Source organism: Phyllobates terribilis, unplaced genomic scaffold (assembly GCF_046119375.1).
Source record: "Phyllobates terribilis strain yellow unplaced genomic scaffold, ASM4611937v1 Scaffold_11__3_contigs__length_659146591, whole genome shotgun sequence".
NCBI classification, from domain to species: Eukaryota; Metazoa; Chordata; class Amphibia; order Anura; family Dendrobatidae; genus Phyllobates; species Phyllobates terribilis.
The window spans coordinates 77,227,250-77,250,325 of NW_027362771.1; the positions used below are offsets into that span (position 1 = coordinate 77,227,250).

General features: G+C 42.9%; 1 protein-coding gene across 4 annotated transcripts in view; it reads right to left on the minus strand.

Annotated features, from left to right (window-relative positions):
• The window catches only part of CPEB4 (cytoplasmic polyadenylation element binding protein 4), a 217,349-nt gene that overhangs the window by 70,912 nt on the left and 123,361 nt on the right, over nt 1-23,076 (minus strand). Inside the window, exon 1 of one of the 4 annotated variants that reach the window (XM_073651299.1) lies at nt 8,748-10,486. The exons of 2 other annotated variants lie outside the window; for them this stretch is intronic. In XM_073651299.1, coding sequence (XP_073507400.1) covers nt 8,748-9,860 — 1,113 coding nt within the window. In that variant the 5' untranslated portion in view covers nt 9,861-10,486. Of the gene's footprint in view, nt 1-8,747; nt 10,487-23,076 lie in introns of those variants that run through there. One more of the 4 variants, XM_073651300.1, reaches the window with a different exon arrangement.

Below are 23,076 nucleotides of genomic sequence, written 5' to 3' on the forward strand. Positions count from 1 at the left end.
TCAAAACATTAATGATTTAGAGATGATCTGCAAAGAGGAGTGGACCAAAACTCCTCCTGACATGAGCGCAAACCTCATCATCAACTACAAAAAAAAAAAATCTGACTGCCAACAAGGGTTTTGCCACCAAGTATTAAATGTTGTTTGCCAGAGGGATCAAATACTTATTTCTCACTGCAAAATGCAAATAAATGTATCTAATTTATACAATGTGATTTTCTTGATTTTTTTGGGATATTCTCTCTCTCAATATTAAAATTAACCTACCCTTAAACTATAGACTGTTTAAGTCTTTGGCAGTGGGCAATCTTACAAAAACAGCAAGGGATCAAAATACATATTATATTATATAATATAATATATATATATATGGGTTTGGACCCTACTTGTGCACCAGATACCAGTACTGCTGTGGTTATTCAGCATAGCATCCCGAGTGCTGTCAGAAATGATAATATAGGGTTTGGGCTTTATTTACTTCTAGCACAGCATTCAAGTGAAAGTAGCTGACCTGCATTACCAACCACAGGCTCAAAGAGGCAACTATTTTCCACCACAGAGTCCTTTCAATGTGAATCTCCAACATAGAAACTGGAAAAGCTTAAAGATTTGATGTTTTTTTAGTTGGAACTGGTGATAAGGTTGGATTGGGAAAAAAAAAAAAACACCTGCCACATCACATTTTGCAGCATTATTTTAGAATCATTTTAACCAAGCAAGGGTTTTTATTTTACTGTAACTCAAAGTTGTAATGTTAACAGATCATTATGTATGAAACATTACTGTGTCTTATAATAAGGCTTCAAAACAAAAATCGCAGTGCTTTATTTAAAAAAAAAAAAAAAAAAAAAAAAACACACACACTGACAGTCCGCAGCGCCCGCCATCTCTGCCCTCTCCTAATGACTCCTCGTCCAAGGAAAGTAGAGAGTAAAAAAAAAAAAATCAGTTTATGAATCCCTATACTACCCCCAAGTACACCTTGCTTCACTGCACATGCCCTATAGATTTGGAGGAGGCTGAAAGTGGGGGGGGGGTTGATTAGTTATTACAAAGAAGAGGAATAGAGATACAGAACGTGAATGTACACTAATAACGGAAGCATCAGTCACCAGCAAGATGGATTAATTAGAATTAATATTGTTGAAAGAAAACTATGATATGGTTGGAATAACATTGAAATTAACAGACATGGCTAGACAAGAGCTATGACTGGGTGGTAGTTTGTTCGTCAATGACCGTACAAATGAGCTAGGGAGAGGGGTTTGCTTATATGTAAAGTTGTCCCTAAAGCCCAACCTGCAAGATAATACATGTGAGGCCAATGAAAAGGTGGGTGGAGATAAGGGGAGGGAGAGAGAATAATAAAATACTGATAGGGGTTTGTTATAAGTCTCCAAGTATAAAGGTAGCAGCAGAAAATATTCTCAAAGTAAATAGATAATGCAGCGAATCAGGGAGAAGTCATTATTATGGGGGAGATCAACTACCCCGATATAAACTGGGGAACAGAAACATTCAGGTCCATCCAGCAAAAGAAACAGATTTTTGGCAATAAACGGGTGCAGAACCCAACAAGAAGGTGGCACTGCTAACTAATTATAACCAAGAGATGAGACAGAATATAAAATGTACTGTTTGGAGGGTGGGGGGAATCACTTGGTTAATAATGATCACAAAATAATACGTTTTCATGTAACCTTTAATAATATGTATAGTAGAGGGTCTACAAGGACACCAAACTTCAGGAAGGTAAATTTCCATCGGCTAAGAGATGATCTTAGTGACAAACTGGGAAATAAAAGTACACAAAGCAAATGTGGTGCCAATATTCAAATAGGGAACAAAACCTGAGGCTGGAAATGATAGGCAGGTAAGGTTAGCCTCTAATCTTTGAGGGTTTTCTAAGATGCTATCCTGGAGTATTCTCAATAATAACCTCATGAAACAACAACAACAACATTAATTTGAGAGATCACCCCTGTCATACTAATCTGATCAGCTTCTATCAGATAGTAATATCCACAAAGTACCAGGGTAAAGTCAGGGATGTCCACTATCTGGACTTTTCAAAGATACACTGCTCAAAAAATAAAGGGAACACTTAAACAACAGAATATAACTCCAATTAAATCAGACTTCCGTGAAATCAAACTGTCCACTTAGGAAGCAACACTGATTGACAATCAATTTCACATGCTGTTATGCAAATGGAATAGACAATAGATGGAAATTATTGGCAATTTTCAAGACACCCTCAATAAAGGAGTGGTTCTGCAGGTGGCGACCACAGACCACATCTCAGTACCAATGCTTTCTGGCTGATGTTTTGGTCACTTTTGAATGTTGGTTGTGCTTTCACACTTGTGGTCACATGAGACAGACACTACAACCCACAGAAGTTGCTCAGGTAGTGCAGCTCATCCAGGATGGCACATCAATGCGAGCTGTGGCAAGAAGGTTTGCTGTGTTTGTCAGCGTAAAGTCCAGAGGCTAGAGGCGCTACCAGGAGACAGGCCAGTACACCAGGAGACGTGGAGGGGGCCGTAGGAGGGCAACAACCCAGCAGCAGGATCGCTACCTCCGCATTTGTGCAAGGAGGAACAGGAGGAGCACTGCCAGAGCCCTGCAAAATGACCTCCAGCAGGCCACAAATGTGCATGTGTCTGCACAAACGGTTAGAAACCGACTCCATGAGGGTGGTATGAGGGCCCGACGTCCACAGATGGGGGTTGTGCTCACAGCCCAACACCGTGCAGGACGCTTGGCATTTGCCACAGAACACCAGGATCGGCAAAGTCGCCACTGGCGCCATGTGCTCTTCACAGATGAAAGCAGGTTCACACTGAGCACCCGTGACAGAGTCTGGAGACGCTGTGGAGAGTGATCAGCTGCCTGCAACATCCTTCAGGATGACCGGTTTGGCAGTGGGTCAGTAATGGTGTGGGGTGGCATTTCTTTGAAGGGCCGCACATTCCTCCATGTGCTCGCCAGAGGTAGCCTGACTGCCATTAGGTACCGAGATGAGATCCTCAGACCCCTTGTGAGACCATATGCTGGTGAGGTTGGCCCTGGGTTCCTCCTAATGCAGGACAATGCCAGACCTCATGTGGCTGGAGTGTGTCAGCAGTTCCTGCAAGATGAAGGCATTGAAGCTATGGACTAGCCCGCCCGTTCCCCAGACCTGAATCCGATTGAGCACATCTGGGACATCATGTCTCGCTCCATCCACCAACGAGCACCACAGACTGTGCAGGAGTTGGCGGATGCTTTAGTCCAGGTCTGGGGGGAGATCCCACATGAGACCATCTGCAGCCTCATCAGGAGCATGCCCAGGCGTTGTAGGGAGGTCATACAGGCACTTGGAGGCCACACACACAATACTGAGCCTCATTTTCACTTGTTTTAAGGACATTACATCAAAGTTGGATCAGCTTGTAGTGTGTTTTTCCACTTTAATTTTGGGGGTGACTCCAAATCCAAGCCTCCATTGGTTAATAAATTTGATTTCCATTGATGATTTTTGTGTGATTTTGTTGTCATTACATTCAACTTTGTACAGAACAAAGTATTCAATGAGAATATTTTATTCATTCAGATCTAGGATGTATTATTTGATTGTTCCCTTTATTTTTTTTTGATCAGTGTATTTAATACGGTGCCACAAAAAAAGGTTGGTACATAAAATGGGAGCAATGGGACTAGGGGAAAAAACATTGGTAATTGGGCTAACAACTGTCTCAGTGATGGGCAGCTGCTGCCAAGCCAAACAAACCCATGAAATGTATAGATGCTCATGACAAGAACATAGTTTTGCCTCTACAAAAGTCACTAGTGCAGCCACACAGATTACGGTGTACAATTTTGGTCTCCAGTGTATAGGAAGGACATAGCTGAACTAGAGCGGGTGCGGAGAAGAGCGACAGAGGTTTTTAAGGGAATGGGAGAGCGGAAATACTTAGACAGGCTGACTTCAGGCTATTCAATTTGTAAAAGTGAAGAATAAGGGTCATCTTATTACAATGTACAAATATGAGGGGACAGTATAGAGATCTTTCTAATGAATTTTTAACACCTAGGCCTGCAATGACAACAAGGGGGCATGCTCTACGTGTACAAGGAAGAAGTTTTCTTCATCATCACATAAAATGATTTGTACTAGTCTACCTTCAACATTAAAAACTATAGTACTCCCCCATGACCCAGGTATAATGCTGTACAGTCATAGCCAAAAGTTTTGGTTTTCCCCAAAGTTTTCTGCTTCAGTGTTTTCAGATCATTTAGTCAGATGTTTCTATGGTTACTGAAGAACAGTTATAAACATTTCAAAACTTTTACTGACAAATACATCAAGTTTATGCAGAGTCAATATTCAGTGTTGTCTCTAATCATGACTGAAGTCATACCATTCTTGGAGTTTTTAACAATTTCAGTGTTTTGTTTGTCAATCCATTTTTAAGGTGTGACCACAGGTTCTCAATGGGATGGAGATCCACGGAATTTCTTGGCCATGGACCTGAAATTTCAATGTTTTGTTCACCGAGCCACTTATCCCTTTTGCCTTGTGACATGGTGCTTCATAATGCCAGAAAAAGCATTGTTCATCACCAAATTACCCCTGAATCATTGGGAGAAGTTGCACTTGGAGGATGTTTAGATGTCATTCTTTCTACATGGCCTTGTTCTTAGGCAAAATTATGAGTGAACCCACTCCCTTTATAATGTAAAAATACCCTCTCCCCGCCCCCAATGACCCAGGTATAAATGATGTATAATATAATATTCCCCCCAATGACCCAGGTATAAATGTATAATGTAATATCCTCCCCCAATGACCCAGGTATAATAAAGTATAATATCCTCAACCCATGACCAAGGTATAATGATGTATAATACTTCTACCCCCCAACTATGTATAATGTAATACCCCCCTGCGCTATGTATAATGATGTACAAGTCTCCCCCTTTATGACCCAGCTATGATGTCTAATAACCACTGTGTTCTGCTATTATTCATATATAATATAATTGCTTGCCTGTGCTATGTATCTGGTCACAGATGCGGTAACTTTGAAAATAGAGTACAGATCATCTCAGGCATTGTGGTAAGGGCACACAATGTGGCCAGTTCCCCTCACCTTGTTTTTGCCTGGAGGGTTGCTACAAATCATATACCGTCGCATAGCTCCCGATTCACCTAGCAGCTAGTCCCCATGCTGCAGCAATCAAGTTCAACAAGAAGAAGACAGAACCAAGAGTCAAAGATATAATGAAATAAATGCTACTGTAAATATAATTAAAAACATTTTCATGCAAATCAGTAGGTAATATACAGGGTCAGTTCTTTGTCTTTTGTGCTATGCATCTTTTCAACCATATTGTAATCCGTTTTTTGCTATAGCAGTTTACCAGCTACTTCTACTAGAATCTTTTAATGATATCTACAATAAAATTTTATTATAGCTTCATGGACTCTTGGTTCTCGCTTATTCTGATCATTTTTAAGTCGCCACGCTTATACGCAACTAATTTTTCTCAATATGTAAATCTGGAATTATCCAAGGATACTGATGGAAACAAAACTGAGAATTCTTGTAGTCATTTGCAGAATTTTTTTTAAAGCGTAGACTAGTCTATAGAGACAACAATGACTAGTACACAGGTGGCATTGTGCCCTCTGGAAACCACAGCTGTATTTTATAATTATACCTCCCTATTATGCAGCTCCTGAATGTGGTTCTGTTTTTCAGGCCTGAGAGCAAAGCAAGTGTCACAAGCCATGAATGTGGAAAAATCTGATATTCCCTGCACTGCATTACTAGTGAGCTCAGTGATGGACATCTTCTTTTTCCCAATATTAAACCTACATATATTCAGAAGGAACCACGTCCAAGCTATATCCCATTTAGCCGGCTCAAGGAACAGCTCGGTGTGGTTACTATGGATACACTTCCTTTTCAATGCAGCACATCCCTAAGCAGTCGTCTCAAGATTACTCGGGCCTTAACCGTCCTTGCTGCATTAACCAGAAATTCATTTCAGTAGAGATCCTCTTAAGGCATGAGACACCTGCGATATGATGGAAACCACCACATTTATTCACTAGTGAGGAGGAGAAAATAAAAATACAACGCAACGACACTCAACCTCTAAAGGACAGCGTGCCAGCAGCGACCGGGTTCTCCACTAATCTGAACATTTATAGCTATTCCTATGGTAGCAATGTAGTAACAGTGTAAACTACTGTTACAGGACTGTATTACTAATAGATTGTAACAAAGTAACTATCACCATAGGACATGAGCAAAGGCTGCAGTGAGGAGGCTTCATTATATACTGCATTGGAAAAAATGGTGCTAAGGCAAAGGGTGAGCAAGTAGGGTATGTCTTAAAAGGGTGTTCCAGCATTTTATGAAATTTGCCTATTACCAGAAAATAGGATAATAAATATCTCACCTTGCAAATCCCCCACTGAGAATCACCGTTCCAAATGGCCTCGCCAATCATGAAGCAATGACATCATATGTATAGCAAAAGGATTAGCAGGATCCTGGTCCAGCGGCAATGTTGGTAGTCCATGGCCCAGAGAAATGCAATCTCCTCCTACCTGCTGTGATCCTCAGCGCTTCTTCTGATTAGTAGGCATGGCGATGTCATAACATTACAGCTCGACGCACGCATGGCATCTCAGGGACCAACTAATAAGAAGGGGTGCCCGGGATGCCACGGGGTATAGGAGGTTCAAAACGCTACAGCCCACCAGCAATAAACTACCAACATGGAAGCTGCACCAGAATCCTACCAATCTGTATGCTCAACTCTAATCAAACATAGTTCACTTGACCACTGCAGCCAATCATTGGCCTCAGTGGTCCCATGAATAATATACAGCACATGACCAGCTGAAGGGCTGGCAGGGACCATCAAAGCAGCAGATATGAAATGTGAGTTTAGATTATTTTATTATGTCATTTGCTTATTAATAGGCAATGAAATGTAAAAATATCCCACAAAATGCTTTTAAATAAGAATAAATACCGGTATGCTAGTTGAGCAATTCAGCTGCATCCGTAAAGTAAGCAATATGTAACTATAGATAATGTAGAAAGCTCACAGCCACAAGATGCACCAAATTTATCATGTTACCCTGCAAAAAAAAAGGTCTAAATGTGGCAATTGTGCCAGTATTTTGGCTTATTGGCTGTAGTAATTCTTCCTCAATCTTTCCCTGCTAGAAAAAAAAAAAATATGGCCGAAGAATCAATATCAAAGTGACGACAATTAATTATGCACATTGGACAGACACTGGTGGGGTTATGTAATAAGGGGATTCATGAATTGGGTTATATTGTAAACTGTGCGGAACATGACATGCCTTCTTTATGCACCTACATAAGATGGCACGCTGCAAGCCACCATGCCAAAGCCAACCTAGTAATCTAGCAGTCGTAGTAACCCATTGACTGCCGAGACTAGAAATTCACTGCAGGCATTGGGGCAGGGTTGGCTTGTGAATATCACTGCATAGAACCACTCTACACACTGGCTAGGGAGGAAAGGGGGGGGGGGGGGGGTCACATATTAATAAACTCAGTGATTGTATCCCTTCATCTTTGCTGTACTATAGGTTTTTACATCTCAGCCTCTGTAAGAACAGTACCTGCAGTAAACAATACATGGGTAGGTGCGAGGGCAAGCATATGGATGCAGTAAAGCTGGCTTTGGCATGGATCTGTATCTGATGTGTAGAAGATATCTAACCTCCACGCTGCATGTATGGCATCAAAGTGCAGGAATGCAGTCAGCAGCGCTTAGCACATTCTTACATACCAGGGCTATAAATAGTCACCATTAGCCTGTATCACACTGAGGGGAGATGTATCATCAGCTGACCTGAAAATCTGCAGCCGCAACCTTTGTTATGGAAACAATAAAGATTCCTTGTCTATTTTTAAAGGGATTGAGGCCATGGTCCAGTGCCAGCAGCTGATGGGCTCTGTACATTGCAGATATCACATCACCAAATGCTGAGCCATGGACAAGGACTGGAGCTCTGCTGCAATATTTCAAGGTCAACCATGACGCAACTATTGATATTGGCACAGGCACCTAAATGGAAATGCGAGAAGCCGGACTGACCTGTACGGTCAGAACCAGCACCAATGATCGGTGAGGGAAAGCACAGTCCACAGTGGTGCACGGCATCCTCCTCCTTGTGGTAATCTACAATGTAACTGGGTCTTCCGGGATTAAATCCATGGACACTTAGGATCATGTATTAATAGCATCAGCACTAGTGTAGATGGTGGCATCATTTTGAGATGTGACCTCGTGGCTGGACATAACTGGTGCCATTTTCGCAGGGTTGCAAATAGCATGACGCATCATTAAACAGAAAATAGGGAGTTTCTGCTCTAATTTTATTCCTGCTGCCCCCATTTAACACCGCCATACAGAAGCAGAGACATGGGCCTATATATTTACTGGTCTCTAAGAGGGGGCGTGTCTTTAGGTAGCCTGTAAGCCACGTCTCCTTGTAAAAACCATAATTCCTACCATACTGAGCGCACTAAATTAATAGGCCCATATTCATGAAACCATATGGCAGATTTTTAAAAAGGTAAATAATCAGGAGCGCAGCGGGCATAAAATAAGGGCAAAACTGGCCACCTTTGACCCGATGACAGGTCGTCTTTAAACACAAAGGTCCAGACATTTTCACACACACAACACACAAATATCCTCACCGCAAAAGGAAATATGTTGTCGGCTCTGTTCAGGCTGTCTTCCATCCAAGATTTTTGTGCAAAGGCAGAACTGGGCCTGGCGTACTTCTGTAACTGGATGTGGTTATTCCCAAAATTCTTCTTTAAGGGCGAGATGGAATTCAAGGGTGTTATTCCTCCATTGAGTCCTCTACGGTGGTCCCTACCTTGGGACCCACCCCATCCTCCATATCCACTGCCCCCAGGGCTCCATGAAGATGATGGTGTGGGTGAAGGGCTTTGGTAGCTGCTCCAAGGAGAGGGAGGTTTATTAAGATTATTGGCCAAATGAGGGAGTTGGTTAAAAGCAGCATTTCGGTGGGGGAACGGCGGTGGGTGCGGACTGGCAGGAGACCTCCTTTGCTGTTGATGTTGGTTATGGTGGTGCTGAAAGTGTGGGTGGTGGGGGTGATGTTGGGACATGGGTCCAATCTGTGGGGAAAAGCTACCTCCGAAGCCAGGGCTCACGTGGTGAGGGAAATTTTGAAACAGCAAAGCACCATTATTAGCCGAAGCAGCAGTGACCCCTCCCTGGTGAAAGAAACTGGCATCCTCATTAATGATAGTGTTAGAAGAAGGGGCGATCGCAGCCGACCAATTGCTGAAGCCTGTGAGGGGGGACGCGGAGGAGGTCAAGGTCTGGTTAGAAGACCCCAAACCGGACGCCTCTTGGTAATCAAACCCTGCCAACACAGGCGACTCGATCCTTATTTTCTCCTTGCCACTCTCTGGAGAGCCGTCTCCTTGATTTTCCTCTGATTTCACCTTCTCGGGGTCAGGTAGGATCCCGGCCTCTTGGCTTTGGCTCGGGGACAGCTGCTGTTTCTCTAAGGACTCTTGCTGCTCCTGTTGGGACTTGGATTTGTCGGAGCCCAGGATCTCATCCTGAATGTTATGGGCGGCCGGGGCAGGGAAGAGCCAGGCCGAGCCGGCACTGCTGCCGTTGGCAGGGGTGTTATTGATGAAGGCAGCGGGGCTCGGGCTGGCGTTCTGATGGTGGTGAGGAGGCTGAAGATGTGGGTGAAACCTGACTGGAAAAGCAGATTTATTCCCAGTGTTATTTTGCACCAGCACTCCAAAGCCGTAATCCCCCATTTATTCCTAGTTGTTGGGGCAAATATAGCGGGGTCTTGCTTATTCTTCTTCAGGCCAAATCTCCACAGAGGGTTCTCTAATGGTGGCAATCCTCGCCAGACATTTACCTCAGGAGGGGATGAGTGATGAGGGGGGCAAGCTACCGATTGACTCTTTGGTTTAGTGGAACTGGGCTGGGTTCACTCCATGAAGGGCAGCACTGGGATCAGTGGCGGTAGGTGAGGGCCTGCCCAGAATAGACAGAGTACGCTGACGTCGGAAGCTCCCCCAGCTCACCGACCATTACCTCATGAAGCAGCTCCTCAGTGACAGCAGCTCTCCAGACGACGTGCCTAGCGCTGCAGCTCGCCTCCCAGTCTCTGTGACATTACAGCATATGGTTGGCTCGGCTCCCCCGCCCCGGTGACAGCAGCAGTGTGGATGTGTCAGGGGAGAAGAAGGAGAACGGCCTCTCGGTGTCGGTCTCGGGGAGCGGCGGACGGGGGGATTACAATCCCTTTCGCCAGGCTCTGTCCGTCTCCGCTGCTCCTCCCCGTCCTTCTAGTCAGCACCGAGCACACAGAGAAATGACAACCAGCTGGCGCAAGAGGCGCTTCCGGTTCGCATACTCAGGAGATACAGAGCAACCCCCCGGCTTTGCAGCAGCCAATACCGTGGCGAGGGCGGATTAGAGTGGGCGGGGTCACAGGGCTACCTAACCAGCTGAAATTCCTTAGCCACGCCCTGGAAGGTCAAAAGCGGAAGAATAAAGAGTTGACGCTACGGTCACATGGTACTGTTAGCTCCTCCCATGAAGGTCACTTGTCATAACTCCGCCCAATAAGGTCACTTCTGGAGGGATGTGTACAGTGCGCTAATGAGGTCAGCCAGAGGAGGTTTGGGTGTTGTCTGCTGCTGATAGGCAGGATATTTACCCATAGCACTAGCTGTATTCCAGCCATACACAGGGCAGGATTCTGTGCACTAACAGAGGCTGATTCATTATTGCATTTTCACCTTGTTTTTGGTGCTTTTTTTTAAAGCCTATTTTATGTGTTGGGGATATTTTTTTTTCTTAGGCCCCGTTCCCACGTTCAGTATTTGGTCAGTATTTTACATCAGTATGTGTAAGCTAAAACCAGGAGTGGGTGATAGATACAGAAGTGGTGACGAGTTTCTATTATACTTTTCCTCTGATTGTTCCACTCCTGGTTGTGGATTACAAATACTGATGGAAAATATTGACCAAATACTGAATGTGTGAACGTGTCCTTATATTCACTATTCTGGGCAGAGTTTGAAGTTTCCGGATGTTTTGGGTTAATTAGGGAAGTGCAACTTTTTAAAAAGTCGCTAATTTTCCTTCGCATTGTGCTCCAGCCTCCCCAAGAGAGATTTCATATAACTTTGGTGCTAATTTTGTGCCATTTTGCAAAACAAGCGTGTATTTGATTTTCTGTGGATTTGTGCATTTAAGACCCGTTCTGACCAGCGTATTTCACATCAGTGTGCTGTCCAATGACCAATGTTATTCTATGGGGCTCTTCAGATGAGAGTTATTGTCTCACGGATTGAGCGTCCTTGTGAAAAAAAAGTCACAGCATGCACTAGGCTCTTCCATACTTCGGATGAGACTCGCCTGTTTAAGTCTAGGGGTGGGCAAAAAAAAATACGAATCATCCATATTCCATCCGATTTTTACAGACATATTGAAATTATGAACATAGGAAACTGTATTTGGTCTTGTACATTTTAATAATTACTGATATATAAATACTGATGTCATAGGAATGTAAAAAACGGACACATGGATGACTGTGCCGAAGAGGAACGGATGACATTACAGATGAATATCTGATGATTTATCATACACCTGTATGACAGACTTATTCTTGTTGGAAAAAGTTATCACCTCCAGATCAGGGCACTTATACTGGTTATTGGAGTGGCTGCTCACATGCTCGACCACCCCTCCATTCATTCTCTATGGGGCTGCTGGAGAAACCAGAGTACAGCCGTCCAATAGAGAATGAATGGAGCGGTGGTCGAGCATGTGCACTGCAAATCTATACTAATGGGGATAAATGTGCACCTTTCTAGTATCGGTGGTGATTATAGCAGTCAGGCACTATCAGTATTCGGTCAGTATTTTTTCTCAGTAGTGGGAGCCAAAATCAGGTGAGGAACAATCAGAGAAAACGTATATTAGAAACAAGTCACCAATTCTGTATTTATCACCCACTCCTGGTTTTGGCTCCCGCTCCTGAGAAAAAATACTGACCGAATACTGAGAAAAAATACTGACCGAATACTGATAGTGAGGCCGTAGTTATTCTGTGGATGGGTGAGAATTTCTTTTAACCAGAATACCCGTTTGAAAACCTCTAGATGCTACATAAATGTGAGTAATTAATTATTTATGGAGGCTCTGGGTGCCGACATATTAGTCCATGTGCAAGTAGACTAACACTATAATGATGATGTATAGGTTACAATTTTATTACATCCCTGTTGTTGATCATAAGTGTATTTTCATTATAGAAGAAATTCTAAATAAAGATAGCCAGCAAAATGCAGCTGAAAAACACAGAAGCAAGAAAAATACAACACTCACGTGATGCAGACTTAGCATCTTATTGAAAGCTGGCCATACTCATCAGATGGCTGTCGGCTATGTGCCATTAAAATGGCACCATAGTTGCATCAGTGCCGTACATGTAACCCAAACTAAAAGTACTTGGAACAGAAACCATTTGAAACTTATTGGGCCCGTTATGAGGGTGTGTTAATGTGGGATGGATTTTTATGTGGTTTAAAATCCCAGAAAAACTGTCAGAAAATACCCTTAATGTCTCATTGGCTCAATAAAATGTGTGCTTTAACAAAAATGGAGTAAAAAATGTACAAAATGTTTAATTTATCCCTGCATATTTATTGTACAGCTAATAACTGCTCTGAGAGTGTTTGTCTAATAATAGGGTTGTGGCTAGTTAGCTACCTTTATTACAACGTGACTGGACTTGTCATACAGTCGCCCATTATGGGTATTAATGTATCAGCTTCATAACAAACAGAATATGGTGAAACCACGGTGAGGCAGCCCCCTAAAATTGTATTAAAAATGGCCTTTTTAAGGAGGTGGACCTCTTACAGAAAACAGGTATACAGAGTGCTGGCTGAATGTTTAAAGGGAGCCTGTCACGTGAAAAAACACTATTAATCTGCAGATATGGGGTTAATCTATAGGTTAATAGCATACTGAACCTGCCCGGCTCTGGCACTTAGAGCCCCGCTGCAAGGAGGAAATTAACTTTATTCCTCCAGTCATGGGGGTGGCGCCAGCGCAGGTTCAATAACCGCTCTGTGTATAGAGAGGAGCTGCTGTAGCCGTACCCCTGGTGCTGACTGACAGCAGGATCAGCATTAGAGCTTGATGTCAGTCAATTTCGGGGACTGAAACCGTGCCGGCACCACCCCTATGACTGGAACCCGAATGCTGCCAGGGGGAATAAAGTTAATTTCCTCCCTTCAGTGGGGCTCTAAGTGCGGGTGCCGGGCAGGTTCAGAACGCTTTTAACCTGCAGATTTACCCCATATCTATTTTTTCACTTGACAGGTTCTCTTTAAAGCCTTCTTCAGACGTCCGTGAAACACAGTCTCATTATGGACTAGCCACAGGTCCCCCAACCCAAATTTAATAGCTTCTTATATGACTATGAGGCTGTCAAGTTTGAACAAGGAGATCCATGGCCGGTCCGTGCATTGTAGTCTGTACTTAGACCTTGTTTCACAGACAGGTTTACTAGGGTTTTCTGGGTATTCAAACAGGGATTCATAAGCACTATGAATCAGAAAGTAAAAGAAGAAATTCAGTGCTCGACAACCCCTACTCTAGATCCTTCAGGTCCTGCACTAGGCTTTTTTGTCCAATGCTACATTATATTTTATAGGGGAATGTTACAAGATGTGTTCTTGTTTTTATAAAGGGGACTTCTGCAAAAAAAAACTACACAGAAGAGTCATCACTGGTCAGGAAGACCATTCTGCATAGTTGCAAATTTATCACAGAAAAATCTGATCATTATGGAGATTGTACTGTCAAACATGGTCTTTGAAAATTTCACTGTAGATTGTCAGTGGTGTAACTAGAGTCAGATGGGCCTCGGTACAAGATTTCTACCAGCCCCCCCCCATCCTGAATAAATTATGTATGCATCCTCTATCCTGGTATATATGTCCCTCATCCTGGCCCCATCCCCATATATATGTCACCCAGTCTGCTATATGTCCCTTATCCTGGTCCCCATTCTGGTATATATATCCCCAATCTTGGTATATGGGCCCCATAGTCATCCAAAAAGTATAATTCACCCTCATAGTCATCCATAAATTATTGTCAAGCTAGGTATGGGAAGGACCCAGTAGACGACAATGGAAAAAGGGAGGGAAGCCCAACAACTACGGAGAGTGGAGACCCCTTAAGCAGATCAAACAATACCCTGACTCCTCTATCGACCCGAAATAGGTTCCGCACCTATCGCCTAGCAGGATACCTAATCCCTGACTGACCCTAGAGCTAGGCCCTAGGTAGGGAGGGGAGGGTTGAGCACTAGTCAGCCTCACTGCAACTGAAGACAAACAAGGCAAACAGACAAGGGGATACACTTAGCTTTGAGAAGACACCAGAGAAACCACAACAACAATCCACCAAGGAACTCCAAGAAGAAACTAGCCGACTGCTAGAACTCCAGGCCTGAACAGAGGAAAATACTCCTATCAACGGCCACTCTCTAGAGACACTGAGGATTTTTAAATATCCAGCAAGGATGTGTAAATTAGCAGCAGAAGGTGGAGATCACTGTTGGGTCCTAGTGAGAGAAGGATGATGCAAAGATCAAGAAGGTGTCTGCAAAGCCAAGTGCAGTGACCTTCTACAGCTGGATCCATAACGACTGTCTGTCAAACCTGTTATACCAGTGACAAGTATAATGCATCCCCACATAGTCATCCATAAAGTAGAATGCACCACATAGTCATCCAGAAAGTATAATGCATCCAATAGTCATCCATAAACTATAATTCACCCCTATAGTCATCCATAAAGTATAATGCATCCCCAAAGTCATCCATAAAGTATAATGCATCCCCATAGTCATCCATAAAGTAGAATGCACCACAGTCATCCATAAAGTATAATGCATCCCCATAGTCCTCCATAAAGTAGACTGCACCTCCATAGTCCTCCATAAAGTATAATGCACCCCATAGTCCTCCATAAAGTATGATTAACCCCATAGTTATCCATACAGTATAATTCACCTCAGTCATCCATAAAGTATAATGTGCCCCATAGTCATCCATGTACTATAATGCACCCCGTAGTCATCCATAAAGTATAATGTATCCCATAGTCATCCATAAAGTCTAATGTGCCCCATCATCCATGTACTATAATTTACCCCATAGTCATCCATAAAGTATAATGCACCCCCAAAGTCATCCATAAAGTATAATGCACCCCCACAGTCCTCCATAAAGTATAATGCACCCCAATAGTCATCCATAAAGCAGAATGTGCCCCATAGTCATCCATAAAGTATAATGCATTCTATAGTCATCCATAAAGTATAATTCACCCCATAGTCATCCATGAGGTATAATGCATCCTCACATAGTCATCCATAAAGTACAATGCACCACATAGTCATCCAGAAATTATAATGCATCCAATAGTCATCCATAAAGTATATGCACCTCATAGTCATCCATAAAGTATAATTCACCCCATAGTCATTCATTAAGTAGAATGAACCACAGTCATCCGTGAAGTATAATGCACCTCCATAGTCATCCATAAAGTATAATAACCCCCATAGTCATCCATAAAGTATAATGCATCCAATAGTCATCCATAAAGTATAATGCACCTCATAGTCATTCATAAAGTATAATGCACTCCATAGTCATCCATGTACTATAATGCACCACATAGTCATCCATACAGTATAATGCACCCTATAGTCACCCATGTACTATAATGCACCCCATAGTCAACCATAAAGTAGAATGCGCCATGTACTAGAATGGCCACTGATTTTTTTAAAAAAATAAATAAATACCTTCCCCTCGCTCCCCCGCTGCATGCATCCTCTTGTGAAGCTGGCAGCTGACTTCGGTGTGTGATGGGAGCATATGACGTCACTGCCATGCGCCCCATCACATGCACACTGACGTCAGCTGCTGGCCTCTGATTGTCCGGCAACGTGTATTGCTGCGCACAGACCCATTCGGCAATACACTTCAACTGGATGTGCGTCCAAGGATGCACATCCAATTGAACTTTCAGCTGGCATCGGCAGGCTGCGACCACGGTCGTTACGCTGCTGTAGATTGTACAAAGGACACTTTATATGCAAATCTTCTAATTGTCATATTATATTATGTTATCGTGGCGCCCCTGAGGGTTCAGTCGCCACAGAGGTACTGCATCTCACCCAGAGGTGTGGAATCCCACTCTCAGGTAAGGATAGAGTGCTGCCCGGGACCCTAACACCTGCATCCAACACTTCCACTTCAGTAGGGCAGGGCGAGATTGCTCTTACGGGAGAGCACAGTCCCTGGTCCCTGGCTGGAGTGGAGGGGAACCTAGCGAGGGGGAACCATGTAGTGGTTGTGGGTGGAGGACATAGATCAGAGGGGAGCACTTCAGTAGCTGTATAAAAAGAGGAGCCATCTTGAGAGAGTGTGTTCAGTCAGAGGAGGAGAAGTGAATGGAGCAGAGGCTCTGCAGGAGCTCTGCTCGGGAGGCGGGCCCAGCCCGAGAGGCCCAGGACTGAGAGAGGAGAGGGAGCAGGAGAAAGGCTCCAGGAACAGAAGGGATCCCAGGGGTACAGGAAGTGCTGGAGGCCACCCGTACGCCCGAATCTGCCAGGCGGTGGAGGGATCGAGCCGCAGAGGGGACCGACCCCTAAACTAGTGGAGAACTACAAGGCTCAGCTAGGAACCGGAGGCTGCTGTACTTGTAAGGTGCAGTGGCCACATCCGCAATTATATCGCTGAGAAGGAGGCCACAGAGGGTCCAGGGGACTGCAGGTCGCCCGACAAGACCCGAGGATACCGGATTGGGACACTGATTGCGAGGCGCAGGGCAGGAGGGCGAGAGCCAGTGCAGGAAGACGACTGAGGAAGGCACATGGAAAGGGGTCCTGTCAGGCACTCTTGAACTACCCGAGGGATTGCTGAACCCCTGCCTGGTGAACTCAGCACGACGTGGGAGGTTGTAGTCCGGAACCTGTAACCTGAGGAACTTAAGAACTGTGAGTAAACTCGGAAGACTGCACCCCACTGTCTCTGTGATTAATATCTGCGCCATCACCCCTGCACTACAACGCCCAGCACAACCTATAACATCTACACTGTCCTGGAGCTAAGCTCTACCTGTGGAGAGCCACACCAGCTTTGCTGCACTAATATCAGCTCAAGAGGACCTGCTCCGCAGCGGCTACTCCCTTTAGCCGCAATCCACAGGTGGCGTCACGAACTGTGTACATAAATCCCCTGTAAATAACCCCTTTTGATTGACCGCCCTGGGTCACGGACCGGGTCACCGCCACTGAGACATCTCCCCTAGCAACGACCGGCCCTGCACCGAGTACTCCACGGACCAGGGGGCGCGTCATCTCATCTTATATTCCTTCATATCTGACAAAAAGTAGGACAGCATGCAGCAGTTTTTTTTGATAGCCCAACTGATACTTTGGTGGCGCCTTGGAATAACCTCTGGTGTCCATTGCTAATTTGATCCCCAACAAACAAGGGAAAAGAGCGTACCAAACACATACGAACACCTATCTATAAATAAAGGCGTTTTACTTGAGACAAATACATGCAAAGCTAAAAACAATTAAAAACCGAAGTAATTATAACACCGACCTCCATAGTAATGGTGATTGCATAATAGCCACAATAATGTAAATCCCCAGATTCTGGGTAGGCAAAACAATTGTCTATATGAGTATATCCCAAAACCATGAAAACCTGAAAGGAGGCATATAATGAACGGTAGATGGAAAATAGAAAGCCAATATAAAAATTAATAAGTCAATAACGTGCAAATGCGGTATTCATATCATGTATAAATGTAATACAATCCAACCAATTGCCCATGTAATATAGTAAAGAATTAATGAAAAACAACAGGTGAATATAGATAGTACCCCCAAATAACCAACCTATATACCATCCTGTTCTAAGTAAGGCCTATGATATGGAATTCAGAGATCAAAGATAAGTAATGAGGATTTCAGTGAGGACAAGCCGCACTGCTAATCTGATCCAACACATCTTTAATTCTGCTTTTCTGCTCCTATGACGCAGATGTGAACTCGGCCCAAGGCTGTAACTACACATGCAGTTTTTGTGGAAGATTTTATTGCAGCCTTTGAAACAAATATAGTAGTAATTCTAGAAAAAAAGGAAATCTTTCCTTTATACTCTTCCTTCTTTGTAGATTCAGTCCATTTTTTGGTTCAAATGCTTGCACTTGCCAACTCACGCAAAATTTCCTGAAGACCCTAAAAAAGGGGAGATCTGTTTGATGAACCAGTAAATCTAGGTCGCCTACATACTCACCTTTTCTTGTTTCTGTGCTTCCCCCCCACTCCTGAGCCTGACTGCAGACGTCATCTTGGCATCTAAAAGTTTGAGTACATTGTCTGCGGTGGTATTCAGAAGTGACGTGCAGAAATAAGGAGCGGTATCTTAATTCATGGGTGTAGTATATAAAGGTTTGATCTGAAGTCTGCTGGTGGTATGACTAAACAAAGTGTCACAAGGGCACTGTGTGTGGTAGAAGCAGACCTAGTCCTCTCAGATACCAGATATTTCCCTGGCCTTCATGCTTTAACTACTATACAGGGATCCTGGCTTACCCAGGGGCCCCTGGGTTGAGTCCACAGAGTAGCTGCTGACTAGAGGAGTGAGCTGACAGGGGATGTTCAGGAAGCAGTGTGAAGACCACCAGAAGATAAGGGACATGAAGAGAATAGTCAGGATTGTCTAAACATGGGCCACTGTCAGAAACGGGAAACAAACTGGCTGATCCAAAGCAAGTATAATTTATAACTGGCACCTCCCAGCAGTATGCTGGGAATTAAGTAGGGTGTCATGATGACTCATTGGCCAAAGCAGGGAGTTAATTACTTCTGCAGAACATCACACAAACCCATACTGACAAACTTGGCAGCATTACAGGTCCCAGCCTTAACAGTATTTCTAGTTGGACAAAGCTTGAGCCGCCCAGAGCTTTTGGTCCGGACATCTCTGCCATCATCAGCGCTGCCCACAAAATGACTAAGGCGGTGCTTGTTGACAGAAGAAGACATAGAAGGAGAAGGTGTAAGTGGAGATTTAACAGAGGTTCTGGTTTTGGGTCTGTAAACCGAAAGAAACACATCTGGGGCATGTAAACCCGGGGACAGGTCTGGTTTGGCGTCCATATATTTTTTAGTTGGTCTGAAGTGCATATTATTTGGGGTGTTTTTTCCAGAAGGTCTTTTTTGATGACTTTGTTCATGGGTTTTCATTAAATTGATGTATCTGCATTTGTTTAGGGGGTGTAGTCTGCATTCATTTTGGGGTGTGCTGAAGGAGGCCACATGTACTATCTGTGTTTTGTTGCGATGGTGTACTATCTGTGTTTTGTTGCGATGGTGGCTTCTGCAAAAGTAACAGCAGGAAATGCCTCCAAATGAGATTACAAACATTACTCTCTACCACTGTAGTCATCGCTGCTATTCCGATCAAAATGGCTAATAAAAGGGCTCCTGCATCATAGTCCCTTTTCTATAGTAGTTTTACCTACTATGAAGAACTTGTATGCTTCTTATTAATCAAAAAATGTAAATGAAGGAAATCATATGTATTAAAGTGACTCTATCTAATTGTAAAAGTTTGGAGATACTGAATTCCTGGTCGAAGCTGCAAATCTAGGTGAAGCCAAGCATGACAGAAAATATTTGGTTATTCAAGACACACAAGTTCTAACTCCAAATCATCTCCTAACCCACACCCTGTTGTTTTTTGAAACCCTCCCATAAGATTTTCATACCTCAGCCTTCCCATAAACCTCTGTAGTTTCTGTTCTAGGAATTAAATTACGACGTTGAGAAATATTGCTTTATACAGTATAAGGGCTTCATGCACCAGTGAGCAAAGCTCCACGACCGGTATCATTTACAAATGTCACCTGTTCCACTGTGACCTTGTGTGTCTGCTCTTCACTTCCAGAATTCTGCTCAGTTTTAAACAGCAACGTCTCGAAATTTTTAAGATATGTGTTTTATGCTTCTTGTGGAGTTCTTGAACATATGAATAAGAAAGTCATTTTTACATAGAAATAAATGGAAAGATTGTTTTGAGCACTTTTTTTTTCGGAGAGAGCCAACGCAAAAATGCTGAAAAAAAAACATAGTGTGAATATACCTTAAAGTTATGTGTACATAGAGTTTTTTGGTGCAGGGTCCACTTAAAAAAAATGCTTGAGATACTCTTCACATTCACATTTATTGTAAAAGCACTTTAATGGTCACATGTTCAGTCTTTAGGGCGTTCTTTTCCGCTTCATGTTTTGAGAAACGCCTTGTGGGAAGAAGTCTATGTCACTTCTTTGGAGTGTGAGTTTTCAGAGCAGAAACTTTCCAAGACCGTGTGCACATGGCATCATAGAATACGTTTTTTAAGCCAAAGGCACTTCAGAGACAGAGCCTTGGTGTTTTTGCTGAAGCATCTTCTTTGCCGCCGGCATCTTTTTTTAAAAAAAAATTTCCATATAAAATAGTGGTGGCATCCAAACAAGAAGTCACGTTAAGAATGGTTGAGGCACTTATTTTAGCTTCTTCATGGCTTTCGAAACCTGAAGAACTTAAAAGAAGTTACAAAAGACTGAACGTATGTATAGCAATTCGTTGTGACATTGACTTGCATATGTTATTTTTTTAGCACTTTTCCAGATGGAATCCATCTGTAAATGCGCCATTTTCACACACCCAACTTTTCAAACAAAACCTGTTGTTTTTGGAGAGTTTCTGCTCCAAAAACTCAGCAAAAAATACTGTAAACACACCCTTGAAGTGACTCCTGATGGAATCCGTTCCAAACAAGGCACTGTCCAATCAGAAAGCTGCAAAAACGCTCTAGGAAAAAACTCTTCAACAATGTTTCAAATACTCTTCAAAACTGCTTTAGGAAACTCTTCAGGAAAAGCAAAAATTCCCTTTACAATTGCAGTATAAATGCTGCGGATTTGAAATCTGCAACCGCAATTTAGTTTATGCTGCGGATTATATCTCATCCACAATGCCAGTACTGTAATATGCAGTGTACTTCCAGGCTTGACAATTTGGAAGGTAAATGTCTTGTGTATTCATTCTCTGATGTTAATGGGTGATAAAAGAAATAAGCTGACTCAAATTAGAAATGTTAATACAAATTGACTCGAAATACCAAATACTAATATAGCAGTGTGTCTCATTCTCATGCAGCATTTATATTCATGTAGCTGCCACTGATTTATTGTGTAGTTATTAAAATTAAAATATTGATTAAAGAGATCCATCTAGTATTGCATGTAATAAATAATTAATAAAACTGTCTCCTAGACTGCGTGCTGAGTCACTGCAGTGGGATCAATAGTTGTTGTCTTCTTATTGAATCACTTCATATTAGAAATGCAAAGGATAGTGGCAAAGATTTCCAGTATATGTAATATTGATTACATTGTGAGCATAAGTAACGCAGACAAGTAGCCCCTGAACTTCCGTTCCGGTCCCTGTGCTGTGTTTATGACGTGTGGTCTGCCCATAACTGTGAGCAATGCAGAAACATGATGGCTGGTAATATCCTACCACCAGCATTAAAGTACATGCTCTGCCGGAACGAGGTACTGTGAGCGGCCAGGATCCATTTCCTTCATTCATATAAGGCTAGGATCACACCAGTGTATATTCTCTCATCCAACTGAATCGGGCTGATTATGATAATCACACTCTGATCTGAGTTTGATCAGAGTGTGATCAGAGTGTCATCTGATTTTCTCACATGAGAAGGTGGGAAAAAAATTCCTCCATCTTCTTCATTCTGTCAGTGCGCGGAAATCGGACTGCACTCAGATGTCATCCGAGTGCAGTACAATTTCTCATTGACTTTTATGGCCGGGTATCTTCTGATAATTGGATACAACTCAGCCATGTGATTACTGTATTTATGGGTCACTGATAACACATACTGCCAATACTGTAGTGGCAGGCTCCTTTTATTTGAAAGTATATACAGTATATGGCAGATTTAGGGTTTTTATACTTTTAACCCATTGGCGCATATGGACATAATTTTACAACCACACCTAGGTCCGCTTGTTGAAACAGGCACAGGAGCTTAACCTTAACCCACTCCACAATTAGCACATGTCAGCTGTATTAGGCCTCCTTCACACATCCATGTTTCCAGTACATGTGGCCTCCATTTTCACCCGTACCGAAGACATGTACACACGCACACCCATTATAATCTATGTGTCCGTGTGACTGTTTTTTTTGCATCAACACGGATGACAATATGTACTGCACACGTGCACACGGATGATATAAAGTGTGACATCCCTGTGCCTTCCGTGTGACACGTACCCGAATAGAATGCAGAATGGAAATTACAGATGTTTAGATGTTAAAGACATAGATCAATAGATATGGGGTAAATAGATAAAATTAATCATAAATATAAGACAAAAATGTTGAAAATCTAAAACAAATGAAAAAAATAAAAATTTGAATCGCCACACTTTTCCTAGTTTAAAATAAAGCAATAAAAAAATAAACATATCTGCTATTGCCTTGTCTGTAACAGTCCAATCAATCAAAGTAATTAACATGCAAATTGCCTTTTTTTTTCAGACTCCTCACTTCTATCAAAAAAATGCAGTAAAAAGGGATCAAACCATTGTATACAGTGGTGTGAAAAAGTGTTTGCCCCCTTCCTGATTTCTTATTCATTTGCATGTTTGTCACACTTAAATGTTTCAGATCACAATACAAATGGAAATATTAGACAAAGATAACACAAGTAAACACAAAATGAAGGTATTTATTATTAAGGGAAAAAGAAATCCAAACCTACAGGGCCCTGTGTGAAAAAGTGATTGCCCCCTTCTTAAAACATAAATTAACTGTGGTTTATCAAATCA